The 24743-nt window shown below is 40.7% G+C and overlaps 1 protein-coding gene across 4 annotated transcripts; it reads right to left on the reverse strand.

The window, feature by feature from the left end:
- Window positions 1–3155: 3155 nt before the first annotated feature.
- Window positions 3156–22014, reverse strand: LOC146560368 (NACHT, LRR and PYD domains-containing protein 3-like). Of its 4 annotated transcripts, none has more exons than XM_085244440.1 (17): window positions 21953–22014; window positions 21668–21861; window positions 21061–21122; window positions 20904–20925; window positions 19702–19812; window positions 19499–19609; window positions 19101–19179; window positions 18733–18958; window positions 14787–16572; window positions 14508–14681; window positions 14251–14421; window positions 12400–12573; window positions 9792–9965; window positions 9497–9670; window positions 6617–6790; window positions 4890–4924; window positions 3156–4264 (listed from the first exon to the last, which is right to left on the reverse strand). In XM_085244440.1, the coding sequence occupies exons 3-17, from the start codon at window positions 21083–21085 to the stop codon at window positions 3693–3695; spliced, it is 4008 nt and encodes a 1335-aa protein (XP_085100566.1). In that variant the 5' UTR covers window positions 21086–21122; window positions 21668–21861; window positions 21953–22014; the 3' UTR covers window positions 3156–3692. The 4 variants fall into 4 exon arrangements, with proteins under 4 accessions (XP_085100566.1, XP_085100565.1, XP_085100567.1 ...); XM_085244439.1 differs by having other exon boundaries at window positions 19499–19612; XM_085244441.1 differs by lacking the exon at window positions 19702–19812 and having other exon boundaries at window positions 19499–19612.
- Between the last annotated feature and the right edge of the window lie 2729 nt (window positions 22015–24743).

Consider the following 24743-nt stretch of genomic DNA (forward strand, 5'->3'; position numbering starts at 1 on the left):
AAACGCACAGTTGCGGCTTTCAGGAGTCATTTGAATTTTGCGATTGCGTGAACGGTTGAAGAAGTAGGTTAGTTTGACCTAAAAGACCTCGTGGGTTAACCTAGTTCCAACAGTTCTCTCATCAGTTTTACTGCAGCACTGCACATCACCTTTGTTCTTGAAACTCGGTACCATTGCACTTCTCAGTTCCTCCGGTATCCTCTCACTCTCCTGGATTGTGTTAAACAAGCTGGTTAAAAAGTTCATCAGCAGGTAGTTCATCTGGACCAACTGGACCCTGCTGTAGCTGCCCTCACTTCCTCCTTACAAATCTTCTGCATTTCCTGAAGAACCGTCTCCTATTTGCACCTCCATCATAAGATATATTCAACCTGTGCACCTTCCTCCACTTTTATTTTACGTTATGTTCCTCCCCTTTCTTGAACCATGGGTTCGCCACAGTCATTTCCATTCTTATTCTTCTTTTTGCAAAATTTGCTACTATTTGTTCTTCAGCATTTATCTCATTAACACCACACCTGCCCAACACATCTAAATCCCCTCTGTTCCCTTCACCTACATGTTTACTGAGGCTCCAGATTCTTACATTTGAGCTTCTTCCCTCTAGTCTAATAGTTACTATTCCTCTTACACTTTCCAGCTTTCAGTTTAAAGTTCTCAAATTTGATCATTTGTCTGATCTTAAAATTACCAACAGCATTATTTTTTTATGTAACTCCTCTGAGCTCCATACAAGCAATGACCACTTTAAGACATGCAGATCAGTGCTTCTTCTCTCACTCTTGCATGTGGCTTAGATGGTTTAAAGCCTGTGCACTGTCCATCGAAGTCCTCCAACCATCCTCTCTGAGATTAACTTAAGATCTACAGTATGTAACGAACAGAAGCCAAAACTGGAGTAATATGTGATTTCCTGTTAGTGCTATAGTTATGTCACGTACAGGTCTGGTGACCCACTGTTTCTGTGTTTGGTTTAAGTTATTTTATTTGAATGATTGCTTCCTGCTTGTATTATATTTATAGTTCCTGGTGTCGTGTCTCCACTGAAGGTTTCCTTCTGTATTCTCGTTCTCCTTATTTGTCTCCATGTGTTGTATGCTTGTCTCAGTTCTCTGTCACTGCGTCTTCCCTGTGTTCCTCCCCAGTCAGTCACGTCTCCTTGTCTGTCTTCTGTTTCTTGTCCTGTGTTCAGTGCATTGAGTTTTGAGTTTTCCCCTTCGTCTCATTATGTCAGATTAGTCCCAGCTGTGTTTGCCTCCTGTCTCCCATTTCCTTGTTAGTCCCTCGTGTATTTAAGTGCTGTGATTTCCCCTTACAGTGCTGTTTTTCTTCTGTGCTCCTGATGATGTTCTGGTTCTCTGTTTTCTGGTTTGAGCTTCATGTTTTGAGTTTCTAGTTTTGTTTTCTTGTATTACAGGTTCGAGTTTTCTCCAGCAATGAAGCTGCTGTTTTGAGTTTATTCCTTCGTGCACGAGTGCTGCGTTTGGATCCTTCATCCTGCCGGCCACAGCACACACATAGACAAGTTAAGTCTTACCACAGCATTCTGTATAGTCTGAAAGGGATCCAAAGCTTATTTGTTGAAACAAGTAAAAAGACTTTTACAGTAAATCAAACGATAAGAGAAAATAAAAAAAAGACTGACTTTTCCTTTTTTTTAATGCTCCAAACCTGAAAACAACCAATGACTTTTGTTTCTGGGCCCAAGAACCACAGGGTCGTGTCTCTAATGTAAACTTGCAAAATTAGAAACTGAACATGCTCCGACTGAAATGCCCTAGAATCTGAGTTTTCTTTTCCTTTTCAATAAAAAGGTTAAGGGCAATTTAGTTTTAGCATTTTTTCTTCCTTGTAATGAACGTGACATTGGTGAACCGGTGTGAGAAGAAATAATAAAAACATCTCCTCCCATGATTCAGCGTCTTTCACACTAAGTATTAACGTCAATAACACAATATAATATTAAGCGCAGATGATATAATAAGTTTATAATAATATAATATCAAGATGACAGACACAGAATCACAGCTGAACTGGATTAAATCTGTCATTCGTGGATCAACGCCGCCCTCTAGTGGACACAGATATTCACATAATGTCGCTATGATGACACGGAGCTGTCAGCAAACACAGGTTTGTATATTAATACAGTAATTACAACAGATAACACCGTCTGGTAAACATTAGCTCTACACAAAAACAACAACAACAATGAACGTATAAATGGAAATATAGCCTGTGAAGCCAGGCTACTACATGCTTCACTATTAACGTGGCTACTCTCACACTGCAGTAACAAAGTGTCTACATGGGTGAATTTCCTCCATTAGTCTGGTAACGCAGGAAGATAAATAAGCAGGGTAAGAAGGTGGGTGTATCCACCCCCACTTACTTCCACCAAGTTCTGACCAGTCCATCTGATCCTGGGAAAGTTTCTGTGATTCATCCCACCAGCCACAGTGCACGGGGAAGCCGTGGATCTACAATCATAACTGCTTTGCCCCCAAGAATGTCAGGAGTCTTGAAGTTCCACTTTTGTCTGCTCTGCAGGCTCGGAAGAAAATATTTACATGAAACGCTTCCAAAAGTGAAGGACACACCCGAGCCATCCTTCAAATTCGGGGAAATGAAGGATGCATTTGAAGCAGCCTTCGTCTCGTTGCTGTGACGTAATCGGCCTTCAAAGGATGCAGCCCCTGAATTGAGACACAGTCTATATCTCTGATTCAGGGTGGACAATCTGTGGACACAGCCCCAAGCTCAAGTTTGACAACATGGACGTCCCTTTTTACTCTCTGAATCTCTGCTGTGTAGGTGAGGACCTGCTCTGATGACTTCAACAACCTCTGCTCTGCGGAGCAGAGGAAGCACCGCCTCCTTAGGTGCAGTGTAGGCATATTAGGATCTGAGGTACTGCAGGGAGGCAGGAGGACTTTTTAACAAGCAACAGTAGTAATTTGTTTTTTGTCAAAGCCACAGAGAGCCACTGTAGTTGGATGAAAGAGTCACATGATCCAGATAAAGATTCAGAACCACAGATTTGTGACGTATGCCCCAGGATGTAGTATGAAGACTAAAGATGTGCTTCAGTCACTGAGTCCTGCACAGCGTTGTGGGAATTGCAGAGCATATGGTACACACAGTTCTTCTGTTAAAAAGCATTTATTTAATCATGACCAGAACAAAAGATTACAAATGATCAGCAGATACATGAAATATATCTAACAGAACACATTATTGTATCATTGCAAATATAACTATGTAATGTTAATTAATATAACAATGTGCTCTATGAGGTCCTGAAGTATTCATAAACAAGGCAAGTACATAAGTCCTCATGTAAGATAAATAAACTGAACAAAGCTACGCTGGAGTCCAAGAAAAACACTTTAGAAGTGAACATGAGCAGGACAGCTCTTTAATCCCTGGGCTAACTTAATAATGAGCAGGTATTTATGATGGAATCATTATTCATGCAGAGACTGACTATGGCTGCTTCCAATTACTCTAAATTCCAGTCTTAACCATTAGGGTCAGAGACTTGGTGATCAAACACTTTTTTCAGAGAAAAACATAATAAAATATTTCTGCATCAAAGTCTGACGTGTCTCAAAATATGTGGTCAGGTGATCACAGTGTGTGCAAAGGTTGTTCTGTGTGGCACTTAAGTAGTTGTTTACATTTGGTGACTGCTATCCCTGCGGGTCACACAAAGCTGCTGAGCACTTGGACATTTCAAGTGTAAACCAGAACCACAGTGCAGGGTAGAGGGGCTCAGTGAACCTGCAGAAAACGGTGTGGAGGTGGAGCCGAGTGTCAGAGGTGACATCATAGAAGGACAAAATGCCAGCTGGCCAGTCCAAAAAAACTCCGACTTTTTGAAAACCAGCGGGGCGCCGAGAAAGTCGTATTTCTGTCACTTTGTAATCGTGCCACGCTGAGTAATGATTATCTTTGCAGAGCAGCATCCAGGATCTGTCATTTCCTCCATGCCAGGATTCATCTGGACCTTTGTCAGGTCCAGCTTTGTAAGTTACACCTATGGAAACAGTTCCCTTCCACTCTACCTCCCAGTAATGTAAACCAGTGAGACCCTGTGTACATAGCACCTGCTCCCACTTATAATAAACCTCTGGACTGCTAGGAAATAATTCCCACCGTGAATGTAAAATTGGTCGTTTTGACCCAAGTACTGCCTTTCTGTCTGCAGAGAGAGCAAGGTTCCTGTGAGCTGTATCGGGGTCCAGTGTGAGACTGCAGGCAACTGTTGGAAGAAAAATATACAACACTGAGATGTTTCATCACTGCAGTGTTTCTTACAGGTTTTACACATTTGTCCTGATGCATGCTCAGTCGTCAGGGTAAGTAAATCATGTTCATCTGGAGAAATGTCAAAGAGCTGACCTCACAGTTCATTCAGTGCTAGTTTCAGTCATTATGCAAATGTTGTTCATAAGGTTGAAACCTGCAGTCAGCTGATGATGATGTAACGTTTCTAACACTGAAAACGCTGCGTCCAGATCAACAGAATCAACTTTTGGGGTTATACACATGTTTGAATATTAAAGAGCGCTTTGAAAGTTTCGCTTTATGAATAAAACACTTGAAGTTATTTTGTTTTTTGCTTTGAAAAATCTTCAGTCTACACACTTTCAGGCCTCTTTTATTTGCACATTGAAATCTACAGCAGTGTTTGAACATGAATATCAAAACCTTTGTGTGCAGCAGGATGCTGACGATTCAGTTAACTAACCACAGGTGCCATTAATAACACGTTCATGTAGGTTACATTAATGCAAACTAGCGCACACTGTTATTGACACATTTTCAGGAATTAAACATAGTATTGAGCTTCCCAGTTAAAAAAAAAGACTTCATGAATTACTTACCCTTCTTCGCACCCTCTGCTCCTGAGTAGTCCAGCCTGAAACGAAGAGTAAAAAATCATTCGCGCTCACATTCACTCCCGTATTCTCACCTATGGGAAATTTAGACTAATCGATGAACCTATCCCCACAAGCTGCATGTCTTTGGGCTGTGGGAGGAAGCCAGAGTACCCGTAAGGAACCCACACAAACACGGGAACATGCAAACTCCACACAGAAAGACCCGGGGATGATGGTGGAATTGAACTCAGGATCTTGTTGCTGTGCGGCTACAGTGCTAACCACCGTGCTGTATAATAATTACATTTATTATTTTCAAAATGAAAATTAATTTTAAAAAAAAGCAATCTAATAGTCAGTTTTATATGTATTTTACGCATGTCTCATGCAGCTTATGCTTTCCATAGTTCGATTTGTTAGTGAAAAGTGTTTTTTACATTTTTCCTGATACAACATGTTAAGTAAGGATTAAGTAAGAATGAGGCATATAATAATGGATTGGATTTATATAGCGCTTTTCAAGGCACCCAAAGCGCTTTACAATGCCACTATTCATTCACACACTGGTGGAGGCAGCTACAGTTGTAGCCACAGCTGCCCTGGGGCAGACTGACAGAAGCGAGGCTGCCATATCGCACCATCGGCCCCTCTGGCCAACACCAGTAGGCAAGTAGGGTAAAGTGTCTTGCCCAAGGACACAACAACCAGGACAGAGAGCCCAGGGATCGAACCGGCGACCTTCCGGTTACAGATACGCTTCCCAACCGCCTGAGTCACGGTCGCCCATATAAGTCTCAGTAGTCTGCTCCGTGGGGTGAATGAGATTTGTCTCAGGTTCTGTAACATTCTGGATGTTGTGGGACTGTCTTAGTTGTCTTTCTGCTATTTTCATCCATCATTTAAAAGAGGAAGAGCTGCTACTCCAGTTAGGATGCCTCCTGGTGGTTTTGTCCCACTGAGAGACAGACCCAGTCTCCCCTTGTCAAATCCGCGTCTACGTGTTGTGTTTCCTGTTTTACTTTGTTAGTCTCTAGTTTGGCTTCCTCTGATCTTGTTGTGTTTGATTACTCCCAGCTGTGCTCTCCTCCTGTGTCCCATCCCCTCGTTATCCCTCGGTGTATTTTAGCCCTGTGTCAGTGTCGCGTCGTCCCCTCATGCTGTGTGGTTTCCCTTTGTGCGCCTCGTCCCTAGGTTTCTTAGTGTTTAGTATTAGTTTCTAGTTTAGTTTAGTTTTTGCAAGTTTATTGTTTATGGAGTTTTTTCTGCTACTGCAATAAAAGCAGCCTCTTTGAGTTTACTCCTCCATCTGAGTGTCCTGTGTTTTGGGTCCTACATCCTGCGTGCCACAGCCGATTCATGACACTAAGACTGCTATTCCCACAACTACTCATGAAGCCGATCATGGATGGATGAAGTAAACATAATCTGAGAAAATGCATAAAGGGGCCACATTTTTATGAATAAAGCATAATGAGACACATCGACAAATATTTTGTATTTGAAAAAATACAGTGTTCTTGTTTTCAGTCATGTAAGAATCACATGAATGTCACAACCTTGAATTCTGCACTGAAGATGATCAGTATCAACTTTGATCTGGTTAATGGGTGATATATAATATAATGGGTGTATAATAATGAGATTATACTGATACACCCATTATATTATAATGGGTTAGTTCACAAACATGATGCTTAGACATCTGTGCATGACAAAAAGGCTCTTTATACCTGAGAGTCTCAAGGCTGCACTGGGGATCCTTCAGTTTAGCAGAAAGCAGTTTTGCTCCCAAGTCACCAGGATGATTGTAGCTCAGGTCCAGCTCCTTCAGGCTGAAGGGGTTGGATGTGAGGGCTGAAGCCAGAGAAATGCATCCTTTCTCACCTATCCAGCAGGCTGACAGACTACAAAAGCAAAAAACAGTAGGCAGAGAATAAATTGTATGTCAGATGGACCCTTATGAGCAAGCAAGCTCAGAGACATGCTGTTTATAGACAGTAGTTGTATATGCAGTTTTGACGTCTTCTCCTACATCATTGCTTATGTGGCGATATTGTCTGCATTTGTATAGCGCTTTTCTAGTCCCTAAGGACCCCAAAGCGCTTTACACTACATTCAGTCATCCACCCATTCACACACACATTCACACACTGGTGATGGCAGCTACATTGTAGCCACAGCCACCCTGGGGCGCACTGACAGAGGCGAGGCTGCCGGACACTGGCGCCACCGGGCCCTCTGACCACCACCAATATTGTCTGAGAGCTGATTCTTATTGTTCAGGAATACTGCAGCACCTCAAAGCCTACTTTTAAATACCGTAGGAACCGTGTAAGCCAGGAGTCTGAAAGCAGCATTTTGGATCAGCTGAAGGCTTTTTCAGGGAGTTTTTAGGAAATCCTGATAATAATGAATTAGTTCAATCTAGAAGTAATAAATATATGTAGCAAGGATGTAAAACTATTAACAAATAATCAACTTCGGTGTGAGTAGAATTTATGTAGCTACTCTGCACTGTTTGCACATGACATTGGCAATAACAATACTTATAGCAGATGATGTGATCCTGTTCTGCACTAATTCAAACAAATCAATACCATCCATATTAAGTCTCATTAATACATTTAGTACATTTTCGGGTTACAAAATAAATTTTGATAAATCCGAAATATTATTTTTGAATAAAAATGAAACGACAAAATCCTCCAATCAATACTCCCTTTCTGCTATCTGAACATGGGTTTACTTATCTGGGTGTGAAATTAACCCCCTCAATTGAAAATATTCTGGCATCCAATTATAATTCCTTAACGACGTCAGTTACTGCACTTCTACACAGATGGATGAAACTACCTATATCTTTAATTGGTCGTATTAATATACTAAAAATGTCAATTTTGCCAAAATATCTTTACCTTTTTCAATCAATACCACCAAACTCTTTCTTCTTAGATTTGCAAAAACTATTCCGAAACTTTATTTGGAACAACAGAAGACCAAGACTCAGAATCTCATTATTATACCTTCCTTATGAAAGAGGGGGTTTACAACTTCCAAATTTAAAGTGGTACTTCTGGGCTGCTCAAATCAGAGCAGCAATGTTTTATTTTGTTAATGAGCAAATTCCAGTGTGGGTTTCTATGGAGTCTACAGAAATCAAAATTTCCGCTAACTTATATCTTTACTCAGCCGACAGGAAGACACTAAATAAGCAAACTAAGAACCCCTTTCTAAAAAACACTATAATGATCTGGTTTGAAACACATAACTACTTCGGAGAAATGATCCAACTGTCTCGGTTTCTTCCTGGTAGGGCGGATGCAGGTTTTAGATTTTGGTTCGATCAAGGTATAAGAAAAGTGTCTGATATGTTTAGGAATAATACTCTTATGTCTTTTGAACAACTTAGAAGTACTTTTTCTATTCCTGTCAAATATTTTTTTAAATTTCTTCAATTAAGAAATTTTATCTCAACCACACAAGGTGACAGCTTAGAAATCCCACCTCCTCCTCTCTAGAGAACACAGTTATAAAGCATCTAAATGGGAGAGGCCGAGTTTCTGCATTGTATAAATTATTTACAGAAAATTCCAAAGAATCAACACAGTCTATTTTAGAGGCTTGGAGGAAGGATTTGCAAATGGAAATATCTGATGATGAGTGCTATAAATCATGCTCCTTGGCCCAGAGTCAGACAATTAATATTTCAACTTAACAATGTGCAATCTCGACTACTTCTATATAAATGTTTAACAAGACAATATCTTACTCCATCAAAAATGCATCATTTTAACTCAAACATCCCAGACACCTGTATTAAGTGTGGAGTGGACAGGGGCACTTTATTTCACTGTATATGGGAATGTCCACATGTGAAAATCTTTTGGGAAAAGGTAATAAATGTGTTGAGTCAAATTATTGGTGATGTGATTCCACTTCATCCTAAAATATGTATTTTAAATATATACCCAAATAATTTTGTACCTGCTGCAAACAACAGAGCTCTGTTAACGACTGGACTTTTGGAAGCCAAGCGCTGTGTTGCTATGACTAACTCAGTGGCTTAATGGACTGACATCTATACTATCTATGGAGAAAATAACTTTTGCATTAAGAAATAAACTGGACAAGTTTTGGGCTTTATGGTCAAAATTCTACAACTTTCTGGAGAACTGCAGCGTGCACACTGTGGACTTAACAGCCTGAAACTCTGACTCGATTTGTATATCTGCCCTTCCCTCCTGTTATGGTTTGCTTTGTTTTTGTTTCTATTACTATGTTGTTTCTATTGTTGTTGTGATTTTGTTTTTATTAATGTATTTATTTATTTTTTACTTTATTTTTTTTAATGCTCACAGTGCACCATGTAAAACCGGTTAAAACCAATAAATAAATGTTTAAAAAAAATAAATACTTATAGCGTTTTCAGAAAGACATCTACTGTAATGAAACGTATTCCCCACTGCTGTGAAATCCATTTTTGTAAATGTCATCAAGAAATGACAGCTTGCTGTCTGCTAATCAGGTTGTGAAGACCCAAGCAACTCAATGTGTATAAGTATGCCAGTGCATAGAACACAGCTAATTTGTCTGATTTAAGGATTCCTTACCTGAGAGATTTTATTTGACAATCAGGACTTTGTAGTTCAGCTGAAAGCCTCATCGCTCCTGAATCCAGCAATTTATTGGCACTTAAATTAACCACTTTCAGATGACAGGCCTTGGAGCTGAGAAGTGAACCCAGAAATTCACAGCTTTTCTCTGTCAGCCCACAGAACCCCAGGCTGGGGGGGGGGGGGGGGGGGGGGGGGGGGGGAGTATGTTAATTACTGATTAAGCCACACAAAAAGAAAGTGGGGATGATAGAAAAAAATCAGCGTGCAATATTACAGTTAGAACTCTGACCTGAGAGTTTCCAGTCTACAGAATCGACTCTGTAGACCAACACAGAGCTGCTTGACTCCTGAATCCAACAGTGCATTGTGGCTCATATCCAGTTCTCTCAGGCTGGAAGGCTGATTGCTGAAAACTGAAGCCAGAAAACCACAACTTCCCGATGACAGAAAACAGAAAGACAACCTGAAAGTGTAAAAATGAAGAAATGATCAATTAAGCAGTGCAATCTTAGTTTTCTAGGACCGATCACTTACAGCACCTCCAATACATAATGCTGTATTTCTTCATAGCCTCTTTTCTTTTGGCAAGTACTGATTGGACTGTGCTCATTAAAGATTGTGGCTGTATTGTTGGAGTACAGGGATGATTTTAGGTGGAAAATTAGGTCTGAATAACAACTATGTTTACATTGCTAAAACAAACCGACTCAGATGTTGAAAGACAACAGAGACGACTCTGGCACTTCCTGTAGATTGCGGTACAATAAAAATAGTTAAAGCAAAAGACATAAAATAGGATAAAGTTAGAGGGGAAGAGAATCATAGAATGATAATAAAAACAATAGTTACAGACTCATACTGATTTAAAAGCAAGACAATAAAAATAGGTCTTTAGATGGGTTTTGAAAGTCTCCAGGAGGTCCTGATGTGCAGAGGCAAAGTGTTCCACAATTTAGGAGCAGCCGCCACAAATGCCCGGTCTCCTCAGAGTTTTAATCTGGACCTTGGGACAACTAGTAGCATTTGGTCCGCAGACCTCAAAGATCTTGCAGGAGTATACCAGGTTAGAAGATCAGAAAGATATGCAGGAGCTAGTCCATGCAGCGTCTTAAAAACAAGTGTTAAAATCTTAAAATCAATTTGAAAACTGACTGGCAGCCAGTGTAATGATGCAAGTATGGGAGATATGTGATCTCGCTTGCGTGTGCCAGTTAGGAGCCCTGCTGCAGTGTTTTGGACCAGCTGCAGTCAGCCAGTAGATGACGAGGTAACACCAGAATAGAGGCTACAGAAGTCGAGGTGAGATGAAGGCATGGATCGCTTTCTCAAAATCTCTGAAGCAGAGAAAAGGCTTAACTTTTGCAAGGAGGCGAAGATGAAAGAAGCTAGTTTTGATTACATTGTTCATCTGTTTATCAAAGATTAAATTGCTATCAAAGATCACTCATAAATTTCTTGCAAATGATTTTCTGTTGTTTTCTAAGAGGCTGAGGTCATAATGGTCACAATGACCTCAGTTTTCAGCCAACAGTTGATTCTTTGGTCTTTGCCACGTTGAGCTGCAGATGATTCTGCTCACACACAGTCGACCACAGCCTGGTACTCTGTCTCATCACCGTCACTGATGCATCCGACCACCGCAGAGTCGGCAGAAAACCTCTGAAGACGGAGGTCTCTGTGCAGTGGCTGAAATCTGTGGTGTAGAATGAAGAGGAAGGGGGCGAGGACGGCCCCTTGTGGTGCCCCTGTGTTGCTGGTCCTCTAGTCATACACAAAATGTTGAAGATGCACATACTGTGGTCTTCCTGTCAGGTAATCAACAATCCAGGGCATGAGAGAGGATCCACCTGCAGCCTCGATGTCCACCTTTCTTGTGGTGTTCGTGTGAAATACTAATTACATCACAGGACGCTCAGCTGCCTTGCTATAACAACCCCACGCACATTAGATGGTATTCAATTATAATAGAAAACGAGTCATTTAATGAGTCACTTTAACAGAGCTATGTGTTTTTAAAGTAATGTTACACTTTTTAAAATGGCATACCACAAATAATATTAATAATATCAAATAATGTTTACAACACCAGTGCCCCTCACGCTTCTCTTGCTGTATTAGATTGATGTACAAAATAATATTATAAATAATGTTTTTAAAATATATTTTGATAAAAATAACAATAAATTGAAAGTGACATTATTACTGCTTCTCTCTGATGACATTGCAGTTGGCACTGCCCGTGATAAATCATAGTTACTTCAGTATTTTTTACTCAGATTATGTAATTTTGATGAAAGTTTTTGCTTTTTTGTTAAGCAAAAGGTGTGTTCCCATCTCATCACAATGTAGTCACAGTCTGAACCATATACTATTCTCACATCTGCTTTCTAGGTTCATATTATGTGGAGCACTAACACCAGCCTTTTCTGTCAAGCTCTCGGGGATCTACAGAACCACTGCAGATGATTGTAATTTCGTTTCTTCTTATAGTGACTCAGAGGCTGAGAGGGTTAGGAGGCTAAAACTAACCCAAATTGTTGAGTTTTTCAATTTATTATTGTAGTATCTTGTCTCTACAATATAAAGTGCCTTGACGCAATTGTTGTAATTTGACACTATAAAAATAAATTTAATTACATTTTTTTCATGTTATTTTATGTTACCTTTATTTATTTTTTTGTTTGTTCCTTTTCTTTGCACTTACTATTTGCTCTCTCACAAATACTCACTGCTGGATTTAATAGAATTACAGGCATTATATAACATACACACTCACTTCAATATTTAAATATTACCATTGTCTGTAATGTTCTTTGTATGTAATGTCTGAGAGAGAGAGAGCATATTCAAGAGTCTTGATGAGCACTGAAACTCCCTCTATGTAAAATACATCATACCTGAGATTCTGGAGTTTACACTGTGGACTGGACAAGCCAACAGAAAGCAGCTTCACCCCTGAATCCTGCAGCAGATTGTAATTCAGGGACAGAGTTCTCAGACTGGAGGACTGGGTGCTGAGGACTGATGAGAGTATCTGGCAGGATGCATTTGTGAGGCAGTTTCTTTCCAACCTAGATGTTAAAAGAAACACTTTTGTTTTGATTCAGATGTTTAACCCCAAAAACAAAACAATGGAATTCTAAGATATACCACTGATCACAAAACCTGTTTATATCCAGACGGCATTTTGCTGTTCATATTCATCACTTCATAAAACATTCAAGCTTGTCAAAAAAAACTTATAAAATCTCCTAGTATTCCATAAACTGGATCAACAGTACATCCATTACACATCCAAAGCATAGGCTGTACAGTTCATAAACTGTATAAATGTAGAGGTGTATAAACACATAGTGAGTGAAGAAGAAAAACTCAATGCATCATGGGAATCCCCGGCAGCCTACACCTATTGCAGCATAACTAAGGGAGGATTCAGGGTCACCTGGTCCAGCCCTAACTATATGCTTTAGCAAAAAGGAAAGTTTGAAGCCTAATCTTGAAAGTAGAGATAGTGTCTGTCTCCTGAATCCAAACTGGAAGCTGGTTCCACAGAAGAGGGGCCTGAAAACTGAAGGCTCTGCCTCCCATTCTACTTTTAAATACTCTAGGAACAACAAGTGATATTCTGAGTTTGGGATTACGCTGTGCAAGGAACATTACGTTGGACTATCACCACTTCTACAGCTTTCTGGAGGACATAATAAGAACTCAGGAAACACAGGAAAGATGGCGCTGGGTTTCATGGCATGCTGTTTCTCGGTTCTAAAATGTTTATGTATTGTATTCATAGTGGTGTCCCTGCTAGCTTTGAAAGCCCACTCCCATCCGTGACTCACTACTGATGCTCCCCTGCGTTAGCCAGTGATTTAAAAGACTCCCGCCACCAATGGCACGGTACAGGAGAAACTGCATCAGTGTGATCCACCCTGTGCCTGCCACCCACACTTGACCCGCTCCAGTTTCCATACAGAGCTAACAGATCAACTGAAGATGCCATTGTTACAACGCTCCACACCACCATCTCTCAACAGGCTGCTCCTTGTTGACTTTAGCTGTGCTTTCAATACAATACAATTCTGTAACCGGAAGGTCGCCGGTTCGATCCCTGGGCTCTCTGTCCTGGTCGTTGTGTCCGTGGGCAAGACACTTTACCCTACTTGCCTACTGGTGTTGGCCAGAGGGGCCGATGGCGCGATATGGCAGCCTCGCTTCTGTCAGTCTGCCCCAGGGCAGCTGTGGCTACAACTGTAGCTGCCTCCACCAGTGTGTGAATGAATAGTGGCATTGTAAAGCGCTTTGGGTGCCTTGAAAAGCGCTATATAAATCCAATCCATTATTATTATTATTATTAATACTCCCGGACAGACCAATAATAAAACTGCTGGATATTGAACTTCCTTCAATATCCAGCAGAAGTTCACCTGCTGCTGGATCAGAGACTTCCTGTCAGACCGTGTACAGAGAGTTAGAGTGGGGCCTCATCTTTCCCCAGCCTTAACAGCAACTCTCCACAAGACTGTGTACTAAGTCCCCTACTGTACACTCTGTACACACATGACTGTGTCAGTACCCACTCAGACAACGCAACAACGCAGTGATTAAGTTTGCAGATGATACCACCATGGTGGGGCTCATCTTTGGGGAAGACGAGACGGCGTGCAGAGCTATATATGTACACACACACACACACACACACACACACACACACACACACACACACACACTGAGCAATGTAAAATTTATCTAACCCGAGAATTTGGAGTTTACACTGTGGACTGGACAAGCCATCAGAAAGCAGCTTCACTGCTGAATTCTGCAGCTTGTTATAATTCAGGGACAGAGTTCTCAGACTGGACTGGGTGCTGAGGACTGATGAGAGATCCTGACAGCATGCGCTTGTGAGGCTGTTTTGGTCCAACCTAGATGTTAAAAGAAACAAATTTGGTTTTATTTAAGAAACTGAAATTGAAATAAAAGTCTTCCTTACAATAAAATAAACAAACACCTGAGAGTTTTCAGTTGACAGTTTGGATTCTGCAGTCCAGCACAGAGTGAGATCACTCCTGAATCTTGGAGGTTGTTGTTACTAAGGTCTAGTTCAACCAAATTACACAATGGGGAGTTAAAAACGTTTGCCAGAAATAAGCAGCTTCTGTCTGTCAGTTTACAGTCACTTAGTCTGGGGAGAAAAAACAGAAAGTTACAAATATTACAAATGGAAGTAATTTATGGTGTTTTTTTCTTTCATGCTTCTATATATTGTTATTTATAAAAATCAACCTACAGAGCTGTGCTGGAGGTTTTGACCACTGGCAGCAGCCTCAGAAGAGCCTCCTCTGAAGCAGAGTATTTCTTTAGGTCAAACACATCCAAATTTTCTTCAGATGACAGTAAGATGAAGACCAGTGCTGACCAGTGAGCAGGTGATAGTTCATTTGTGGAGAGTCTTCCTGATCTCAGTGATTTTTGAATTTCCTCCACTAGAGAACTGTCATTCAGTTCACTCAGACAGTAAAACAGATTGATGCTTCTCCGTGAAGAGACTTTTGTTATCATCTTTTTGATGTATTGGATTGTTTTCTGTTTAGGTTTTGAGCAACTGTCTTGCTGCCTTGGCAAACCTTGCAGGAGACTCTGGTTGGTTTCCAGTGAAAGACCCAAGAGGAAACGGAGGAAGAGATCTAGGTGTCCATTTGGGCTCTGCAAGGCTTTGTCCACAGCAGTCTGGTAAAACTTTGTAGCTGCGTTGTCCTTAAATAACAGTTCGGACAACTTGGATTTAGATTGTGCATCAGAAAGCAGATTGACTCCAGAGTTGATGAAGGTCAGATGGACATGAAGAGCAGCCAGAAACTCCTGAACGCTCAGATGGACGAAGCAGAACAACTTTTCCTGGTACAGTCCTCTCTCCTCTTTGAAGATCTGTGTGAACACTCCTGAGTACACTGAGGCTGCTCTGATATCGATGCCACTCTCTGTCAGGTCTGATTCATAGAAGATCAGGTTTCCTTTCTGCAGCTGATCAAACGCCAGTTTTCCCAGAGACTCTGTCATCTTCCTCCAGTATTGATATGTCTCAGCTCCTCCATCATACTTGACCTTCTTCACTTTGGCCTGAACCACCAGGAAGTGGATGTACATTTCAGTCAGGGTCTTGGGCAGCTGTCCTCCCCCTCTGGTTTTCAGCACATCTTCCAGAACTGTAGCAGTGATCCAACAGAAGACTGGGATGTGGCACATGATGTGGAGGCTTCGCGATGTCTGGATATTGCTGAGGACAATGCTAGCCTGTCGCTCATCTCTGAATCTCTTCCTGAAATACTCCTCCTTCTGTGGATCAGAAAACCCCCTGACCTCCGTCACCATGTGCACATACTCAGGAGGGATCTGATTGGCTGCTGCAGGTCGTGTGGTTATCCAGAGGCGAGCGGAGGGAAGGAGTTTACCACTGATGAGGTTTGTCAGCAGCACATCCAGTGAAGTCGACTTTCTGACATTAGTCAAGGTTTTATTTTTTTCGAAGTCCAGAGGAAGGCGGCACTCATCCAGACCGTCAAAGATGAACACAACTTGGGGCTTGTCATAGTTGTAGGTTTCTCCTTTTGTTTCAGAAAAGAAGTGATGAAGAAGTTTCTTCAAGCTGAACTTTTTCTCTTTCAGCACATTCAGCTCTCTGAAAGTAAATGGAAATATAAACTGAATGTCCTGATTGGCTTTGTCTTCAGCCCAGTCAAGAGTGTATTTCTGTGTTAAGACTGTTTTCCCAATGCCAGCCACTCCGTTTGTCAGCACTGTTCTGATTGGCCCATCTCTTTCAGATGAAGTTTTAAAGATATCTTCACATTTGATTGTCGTTTCTGTTGTGTCTGTTTTCTTAAATACTGCTTCAATTTGTCTGATTTCATGTTCATCATTGACTTTTCCAGTTCCCCCCTCTGTGATGTAGAGCTCTGTGTAGATCTCATTGAGGAGCGTTGGATTTCCAGCTTTAGCAACTCCCTCAAACAAAACCTGGAATTTCTTCTTCAGATTACATTTGACTTTCCGCTGGCAGTTCATTGTGTTAGTTTCTGAATTAAAAAACAAACAAACAAAAACAAAACATAAAACAAACCAGTAATAACACCAAGTGGAGTTTGCAGTAACAATGGCAAAAGTGATACAACCTCATTTTCAAAAGAGTTTAGACAGTGTGTAAAATCCAAATAAAAACAGAATCCAGTGATTTTAAATACATATTGGAGTACTGTATTTTTCAGGCGCACTTAATATGCTTTAATTTTCTCAAAAATCGACAGTACGCCTTATAATCTGGTGCGACTTATGATGAATTCTGGTTGTACTTACTGACCTCGAACCAATTTAATGTGGTACACGGCGCTCAAAAATCTGTCAAAAATGTTTTAGTATGACTTTGCTAAGCTACAAAGCCGCACCGCTTGATGGATTGTCAGAGCATTACGACTGCTGTAGTCAGGAACCTCGCGGAGTAATCTGGCTCCTAAATTCCTTCTGCTTCAGGTCCCAAAGTTAAAGGAAAACAGCAGCATCACTGAGAGTTAAAAACTGTCTAAATTCTTTCATCTTTAATAAAATGATCAGTGTTGGGGCTTTACCAGGTGTAACAATTAAGTTTAACATCCAGGCGTCCATGAAAACAGAATTTATTAAATTTAACGGAGTTAGCTCGCTAGCTTCCACCTAAGCATGATATAGCATGTTCTGACTGAGAGATTTCTGAAAAATTCAAACGTACAGCTCTGCTGTCACTTCCAACATAAATGAAGACAGAAAACTAAACAGCAGTGACGTTTGTAGGGTTGCTCAAGTGTGATTAGCTGGTATATAATGATGCGCTACGTGATCGCTAGCGACACAGCTATGTTAGCATAACATAAACGGTGAAGCTGCAGGATGAACGCTAACTTTTTTTCCACTCAATAAAAGTTAATGTGAGGGTTCCCGATGGTTAGAGACAGGATGCTTTAAACGGACCAAACTTCAGTCAGGAGAACAACTGAAAATAATCCATCCACAATACGAGGTTAGTCATTAATATACTGCAACTACATGGGAATAGAGCAGCTGCCTGAGAATTCAACATTAATGAATCAATGGTACAGAAGTGGAGGAAGCAAGAAGAATGAGTTGAGTAAAGTTTGACTTATCTGACTGTTTTGTTTCGCTTAATGCGCCTTATATGGTCTGAAAAATACGGTACACATGTGTAATGGAGTTGTAATGGCTTCAGTTTTTAGACCTGTATTACATCCATTATTTATATTTGTTCCATGATTTGTGCACATGGCATGTAAAACCTTTACATCTGGGGATGCACCATAAAGATTTATATGAATGCTACTATCTAACCCATGTCTTTTTCATTGCTTAATTCAGCAAGCCAATACTCCTCCCTGCAGTGGCGCCATAGACCACACCCTGCCACAAACAGTCTCAGTAGTTGTTTGCTTTTTTTTTTCTGGATTTTTGGTTGACATTCTGTCTCTCTGTTAAAATGCAAAGTCAGCGCAGTCCACAAAGTTAGTATGTATAACTTTGTTTGTTTTTTCTGGATTTTTGATTGTGTATTACATTCTTTCTCTCCATGATTTTTACGGAAGTTTTAAGTGAGCAAATAAATTCAGTATACTTATAATCACACGGATATGCTGAGCCTTAGTTTTTGTTTTGTTATGTTGATGCTGGTAGCATCTCACTTCAGGTTTATTCTCCTGTTCATTTTGAGTTTTTCCCCGATTGTGTCCAGTTCATAGGTTCAAGTCTACATCTTGGCATTAGCTTTTACTCTGTCAGTTACTTCCTGTTTTACTTTGATAACCTCTCATGTTGTGTGCTTTGTATTGTGTTTTCTCTCCCTTGTCTTATTCCTGATTTTTTCCCAGTGAATTCTCCCCACTAGTCACATTACCATGTGTATTTGCCCATTGTCCTCAGTGTTCTGTGGTCCCTAGTTCTGTGTTTCCTTAGAGTCTAATTTAGTGGTCCAGGCCCATCTTCTGTTTTTTGCATGTATATTTCGAAAGACTTCAGTATTAAACCTGTTTTGAGTTTATTTCCTTTTTTCATGAGTCCTGCATTGAGGTTCACTTCCTGCCCACCACACAGCAATTCATGACAGTATTAGGGATCACTGTGGCATCATTAGATGTCATAGCTTTTGTCATTGTAATTATCATCATTTGTTTCTCAGTATTGTTAATATGTCTTACTGCTCTGGATGGACTTAGCTAGTTCGTTGTGATTCATTCTCCTCAGGAACTGCAGTGTGATCTTAAGAAAAGCTGTTCTCCTGATCCGGATCTGCTTTTCTTCACCAACATCTCCCACCTCGTGCTTCTTCTGAGTCTCTAAACAGTCAGAGTTTCCTTGACTCAAAACACTCTGAATCATCTGCAGTTCATTCTTCACAAATGCTATAATGTCCTCCTGAAGTAACTGTAACAGAACAGACAGAACCACAATCAGGCAATGTTGTAGGAGTTGACAACACTAGTCTTAATAGCACTGCAAGGATCATCAAAACAGATAAATTTTCAATGATTTTAACGATGGTGAAAAATGTTCTACAATCACATACTGCAAATATGGAGTCCAAGTCTTGAGGATTGTTATGGATAGATGGAAAACTGGCAGACTTGGTTCCGTCCCGATGATCTCTGCAGAGAAATAAAACTATGCGTAATGTGTCATAGTTTACATGCAGTACCTACAGGTAGTTAACAGTAAATAATGCTTATCTATAGCAGAAAGATTTGTACAGTAGTTTAACTAACACCGTTGTGATCTCATGACCGCCTGCAGTTGTGAGCAGCTGTCACAAAACAGACTGAGCGCAACACATTCACATCTAAAAATGGACAAATTTACAGCGTAAATAAATCAAAGGAAGAGAACACAATGACATGTCTCACTTCAATGTAGGTTAATCATGCTAACAGAAAGACACCCCCCCCTTCTCAGTTAGTGAAGCCTTACGACTTTTTTGAGGAAGACTGTCCATCTTGAAAGTTAAGTGGTTCAGGCTTTGACCAAGTACTCTTACAGGATGCAGAGCTGGGTTCAGGGGACGTAGGATTCTCCTGATCTCTGCTGAGATACAATAAATGGGGATCAGAAACAACAACAACAACAACTTAAACAGTGCAAAGTTTGACACTGAAATGTGAGCAACATCTCACGTCTTTTTGGAAGGAGATTGTCCATCTTTAAATGTAAGTGGTTCAGACTTTGACCTAATAGTCTTACAGGATGCAGAGCTGGGTTCAGGGGACTTTAATGTTTTGTGATGACTGTCGAGAGGAAAAAAAAAAGAAAAGAAAAAAAAAGCATCAGAATGCTAATGTCTGCCAGAGAAACACATTGTAGTCGTGAGCACGACCCACATGTACACATTCAGAGGCAGGCAGATGTAATTTGAAAATGTTTTTTGATTGCTAGTGATGTTACACCTGACATTGAAACCCCCAGGCCTGTATCAAGCAAATGGGGTGTGTCCAAATGATGCCTTTGTCGAGGCCCATATTGTTCTTCAGGCCCCTGCAGAACATCAGGGGGGACAGAGCATCTCCTTGGTAGATCCCGCACTTGATGCTGACTGACGCTATTGGCTTGAAGTTGACCTTTAGTGTTGTTCACCACATCCCCATGAGTTCGTGATGAATATTTACATATATATATAAAAAAAAAAAAAAAAAACCAACAAACCAGTGGCTGGCGTAGAATACAGGAACATCTGGGCCGAGTATGGACTGGAAGTCCTGAGATCAACATGGGAGACTCCTACTAGGGTGGTGCAGAATAACTGACCAAAGATCTTTTGGGACTTCAAGATACAGATGGGCAAAACGGTGGCGGCTAACCAAATGGACATAGTGGTGGTAGACAACCAGAAGCAGACGGCTGTAATGATAGCTGTAGTGATACCGAATGACAGCAACATCAGGAAGAAGGAACAGGACCCTCAAGCTCCCAGGCCTCTGGTAGAGCACACTAGCTTGGAGCATGAAGACTGAAACCCTTATATGATAAATATACATACAAAGCATTATAGATATATATTTTTTAGGAACATGTAGGTTCAGTTTAACAAGTCATCACTTGTTTGGATTGAGCTAGCATATGGGAAACCAGTAAAACCAGACTTGACTAATGTAGCCTCAAAAGAACCACTTTCAATTCTTTAATCCAAGTCCTTAATTTTCATCTACTTTTGACCATCCTTAGGATGACTCTTTGTACACCACTTAAATTAAAACCATGCATTTTCTTTTTTTTTTGGAGTTTAATGTGTTCAATTTCATAACAACTCAGATCATGAGCTTCATCAGTAGATGAGAAATGTGTTTAAGGGAATGAAAGCACGATGTAAACATGGGATTACCTTTTCTTGCTAGAGGATGCACCTAAGAGCGAAAAGAAAACTAAATTGGCACTCAGGTTGAAGATTATTTTAATTATTCATTTTATTATTAAAAGTCCTCAAAAAACAAAACAAAAAAACAAACAATAAATATGAAAAAGAAAATAATAGGACTTACTGGAGTTATTCATTTTTGGATCCATCAGATCATCTGCATACTGCACTTCTAAGGAAACTTATCTGAGTGGGATAGTTGCAAAAGTAGTACGTTAGATTCAAACAGCATTAGAAACGCTACTTATGCCCTTTGAGTTCTAACACCTTGTCAAACCAGTCCAGCAAGAGCAAGTAGAAACAGAATTGTTGAGTAGTGTCAAATGTTAACGGAAATGTAGTAAAAGGAGAAGCTTGCAGGGTGCATAATTATAAGAGCTTTAAAGAAGTCTCAAGACAAAAATGAATAATTTAGAAGCTCCAGGACAAGAAAAATAAACAACAAGGGCTAAAACCCAAATTCAGTTCAACACAAAGGTGGCATAACAAAGAAAAAGTGAAAAATAAGTAAGACTTGCACAACGTAAATGTTATTTACAAGTGGACACAATAACAATAACCAAAATTGAATACAATTTTAAATTTGAAGAAGTTTATCACAATTAAAAAAAACAAAACCTTTTTTTTTTAAGTTTAGGAACTTGACTACAAGTTCACTAACATGTTTTATAAAACACTTAGTTGATTAGTTACACTGCAAACTCCTGTTTTAAAATGTACATGTACTATACCTGTCATGTTTGAGGTTTTCTGACTGAAAACAGACTCAGAATCCAAGTTCAGTGCGTTTTTGTCTTTTTACAATTAGAACATCAAGTTGCCAGCGATAGCGGAACCTTCAAGCCGTCTGATCCATAACTCCTCAGTTACGACACTCCGCCAGTTCAACAGATCCTTAATCCTCCTTTTTACTCACACCCCAGGTCTAGATATCGGCACAGAAAGAAGCAGAAGGTAAGCAGACAAACATTTCCATACTCCAGATGAACAGAATCAACTTTTTGGGATTTCCTTACCTGGATGATTGAGCGTGTATCAAGACATTTCCATACTGAGACACCAATCTCATTAACAGTCTGGCATCAAATGGACGTCTTCCTCAAGCCTCAGTAGGGAGCGGCAGATCACAAGTTCAGAAACAGGTGTGCCCAGTCTGGCTGAAGTAGGCAGAAGATCCACCTCTAAAACACAGGGTGTGGTTAGTGCACCCACACAGCACAGACAGATAGAAAAAGAAAGAAAAACCAGAGGGAGAGGGGACAGGGGACATCCAGGAGGACCATGACAACACAACTCTTTTGTTTCTGTTATTTTGCTATGAGACCTTCGTCGCTGGACTATTGTGTAACACTCCTTAGTGTAATTCTGGGCTTTCCAACATTTCGAGTTCTATTCATGTTTTCTTAGTATTAAATACCTTGACCCTGTATATAGATTCTCCTTGCTCCGTCTTGAGACCCTGTTTCAGAACCTGTACGTGAGTGTGGCAGTTTAAGTGTGGCATGTAGAAGGAGGAGGATTTCCATGTGGAGTGAGTGGACTGGCAGTGGACCCCTGAGATCCCTGGACCCCCTTTTCCCCACTTGTATATGGTGCACTTGGAGTTGTGTTAATAAGGAACTGTTTATTGTGATTCGCAGTCTGTGCGTGAGTCTATCCTGCTCCATCATGACAGATTCATATTCAAAATAATGACTCTGAAATTTCTTATAGTCCAGTTATTCCTTCAAAAGAAATCAAAACAAGATTCTGTCCTGTGATACAGTGATCCAGACTCTTGAGTCAGGATCTGTTCGACAACAGTTTATAGACAGACCTGTACAGCGTCCGTATCACTGCAGACGCTGCACCAATCCATCTTCTTCCCTTACTTGTGAAGAAAACCCAGAGATACTTAAACTCCTCCACTTGGGGAGGAGATTCCAGGTCCCTGACCTGGAGTGGGCACTTCACCCTTTTTTCTGCTGAAGACCATGGCCTCAGATTTGGAGGTGCTGATTGTCATTCCCGCTGCTTCACACTGGCGTGAGAATTGCTCCGGTGTGAACTGGAGGCCACCACCTGATAAAGCCAACAGAACCATATTATCTGCGAAAAGCAGAGATGAAATTCTCAGGCAGTCCCAGTGGAAACCTCCCACCACCTGGCTATTCCTTGAAATTCTGTACAAATAATCTGAATCAGTGACAAAGAACAGATTTGGCAGAGTCCAAACCCCACTGGAAATGAGTATGACCTATTACAAGCTCTTGCAAAAGTTGTATAAGGATCAAATGGCCCCCATCAGTGTGCCAGACACCCAAATACTCTCGAAGAACCTCCCACAGAACACTCAGAGGGACACAGTTGAATACCTTTTCCAAGTACACGAAACACGTGTAGACTGGCTGGGCAAACTCCCATGCACCCTCAAGTATCCTCAAGAGCGTGAAGAGCAGGGCCAGCGTTCCACGACCAGGATGAAAACCACATTGTTCCTCCGGTATCCAACATTCGACTAATGGACGAACTCTGGCCGAGCAGTGTGATTCCCCCCTATAGTTGGAGCATGCTCTCGGGTCCCCGCTTCTTGAAGATGGAAAACACCACCCCGGTCAAGAGGTTCCACCCTGATCTACATGCAACATTGTAGAGGTGTGTCAACCAACCTGAGTCGCCTGATGGTTTGTGAGAATCCCCTGGCAGCTGCCCAGCACACACTGCACCCGACCCTTAGAGTGCTTCCTGCTGGTGATGGGCCTACAGGAGTCTGGGCTAATGTCCATTTATTGGACTGTGTCTGGGCGGGCCCCGTGGACTAAGACCCAGCTGCCAGACGTTCGCCCCCAGGCCCCCTCCCCGGACCTGGCTCCAGGGTGGTAACCCTATCCTGGGCTGGGTAAACTGTTCCCTTCACTCCTAGGACTTTTTGAATGTTTTTGTCTGGTTACTAACCCAGGACCCAGGTATGACTACTGTACTTAAGTAGAATTTTCAGCTATCTGTATTGTACTTGAATAGTTTTTTTTTGTTTGCTTGTTTGTTTGTTTTTACCAAACCCAAGTGACAAATAAAGAGGCAATGCTGAGATGGTTTGAATATGTCAGGAGGGATAGTGGACAAAGCATATTGAAGATTGAGCTGAAAGAAAGGAGGGAAAAAACAAAGTGGACTAATGCTAAATTTCAAAATCTCAGTTTGAGAGTGATGTTGTATGCTTTTGTTTGAATGAAGTCAATTTTATTTTATTTAACCTTTCTTTATACAGGTAGAGACCTGTTTCAGACAAACAGGTTAAATAAGACAATTGTCAGATTTGGTGTATATGTTGGAACGCTCCATTTGAACCCATTTGAAAATTGGAACTTTGATTACACTATATTGAAAAAAGAGTAAAGCTACAACAAAGCTTTCAAAGACAAATCACTTTAAACTTATTGAACTATGATAAAGAGATATTTATGGCTCTTCTATTTGTTCCTTCATATAAGTGTTAGGGATATTCCAAGTGTTGACCTACCAGCGTCCTCACTGTGGTGAGAACCTAAATTGCTCATCCAAATGAGTGAAGAGGGTAGCAAATTTGGTTTTTAGCAATATCAGAAAAGATATCAGACATGACTGATTTTATTAGAGGTCCAAAACAAGAATTTTGACAGTTAAAGGCTTCTTTCAACACGTTTGCCTGAACAAAAATTTGCAAAAAAAAAAAAAAAAACCGAAGGGGAAGAAGAATTCCAGATTGCTTTTGGTTCAATTCTGCAGACTTCCTCCCAAAAAGTCCATTTTGCTATTTGGTCATATCACTAAATAAAGGTTAACTTCTCT

Source organism: Mchenga conophoros, linkage group LG14 (assembly GCF_057382185.1).
Source record: "Mchenga conophoros isolate Kocher_MC1m ecotype Shallow Benthic linkage group LG14, M_conophoros_male_GT1.1, whole genome shotgun sequence".
Taxonomy (NCBI): Eukaryota; Metazoa; Chordata; class Actinopteri; order Cichliformes; family Cichlidae; genus Mchenga; species Mchenga conophoros.

Bases quoted from the DNA above. Each gene is read 5' to 3' on its own strand.
- LOC146560368 (XM_085244439.1), bottom strand. From the start codon at position 21,085: ATGGATCCAAAAATGAATAACTCCA. The intron at 19,813-20,903 runs GTAATCCCATGT...TCCTCTCGACAG, and splicing joins GCATCCTCTAGCAAGAAAAG to TCATCACAAAACATTAAAGT. The intron at 12,574-14,250 runs GTTAGATAAATT...TTTAACATCTAG, and splicing joins TGTAAACTCCAAATTCTCGG to GTTGGAAAGAAACTGCCTCA.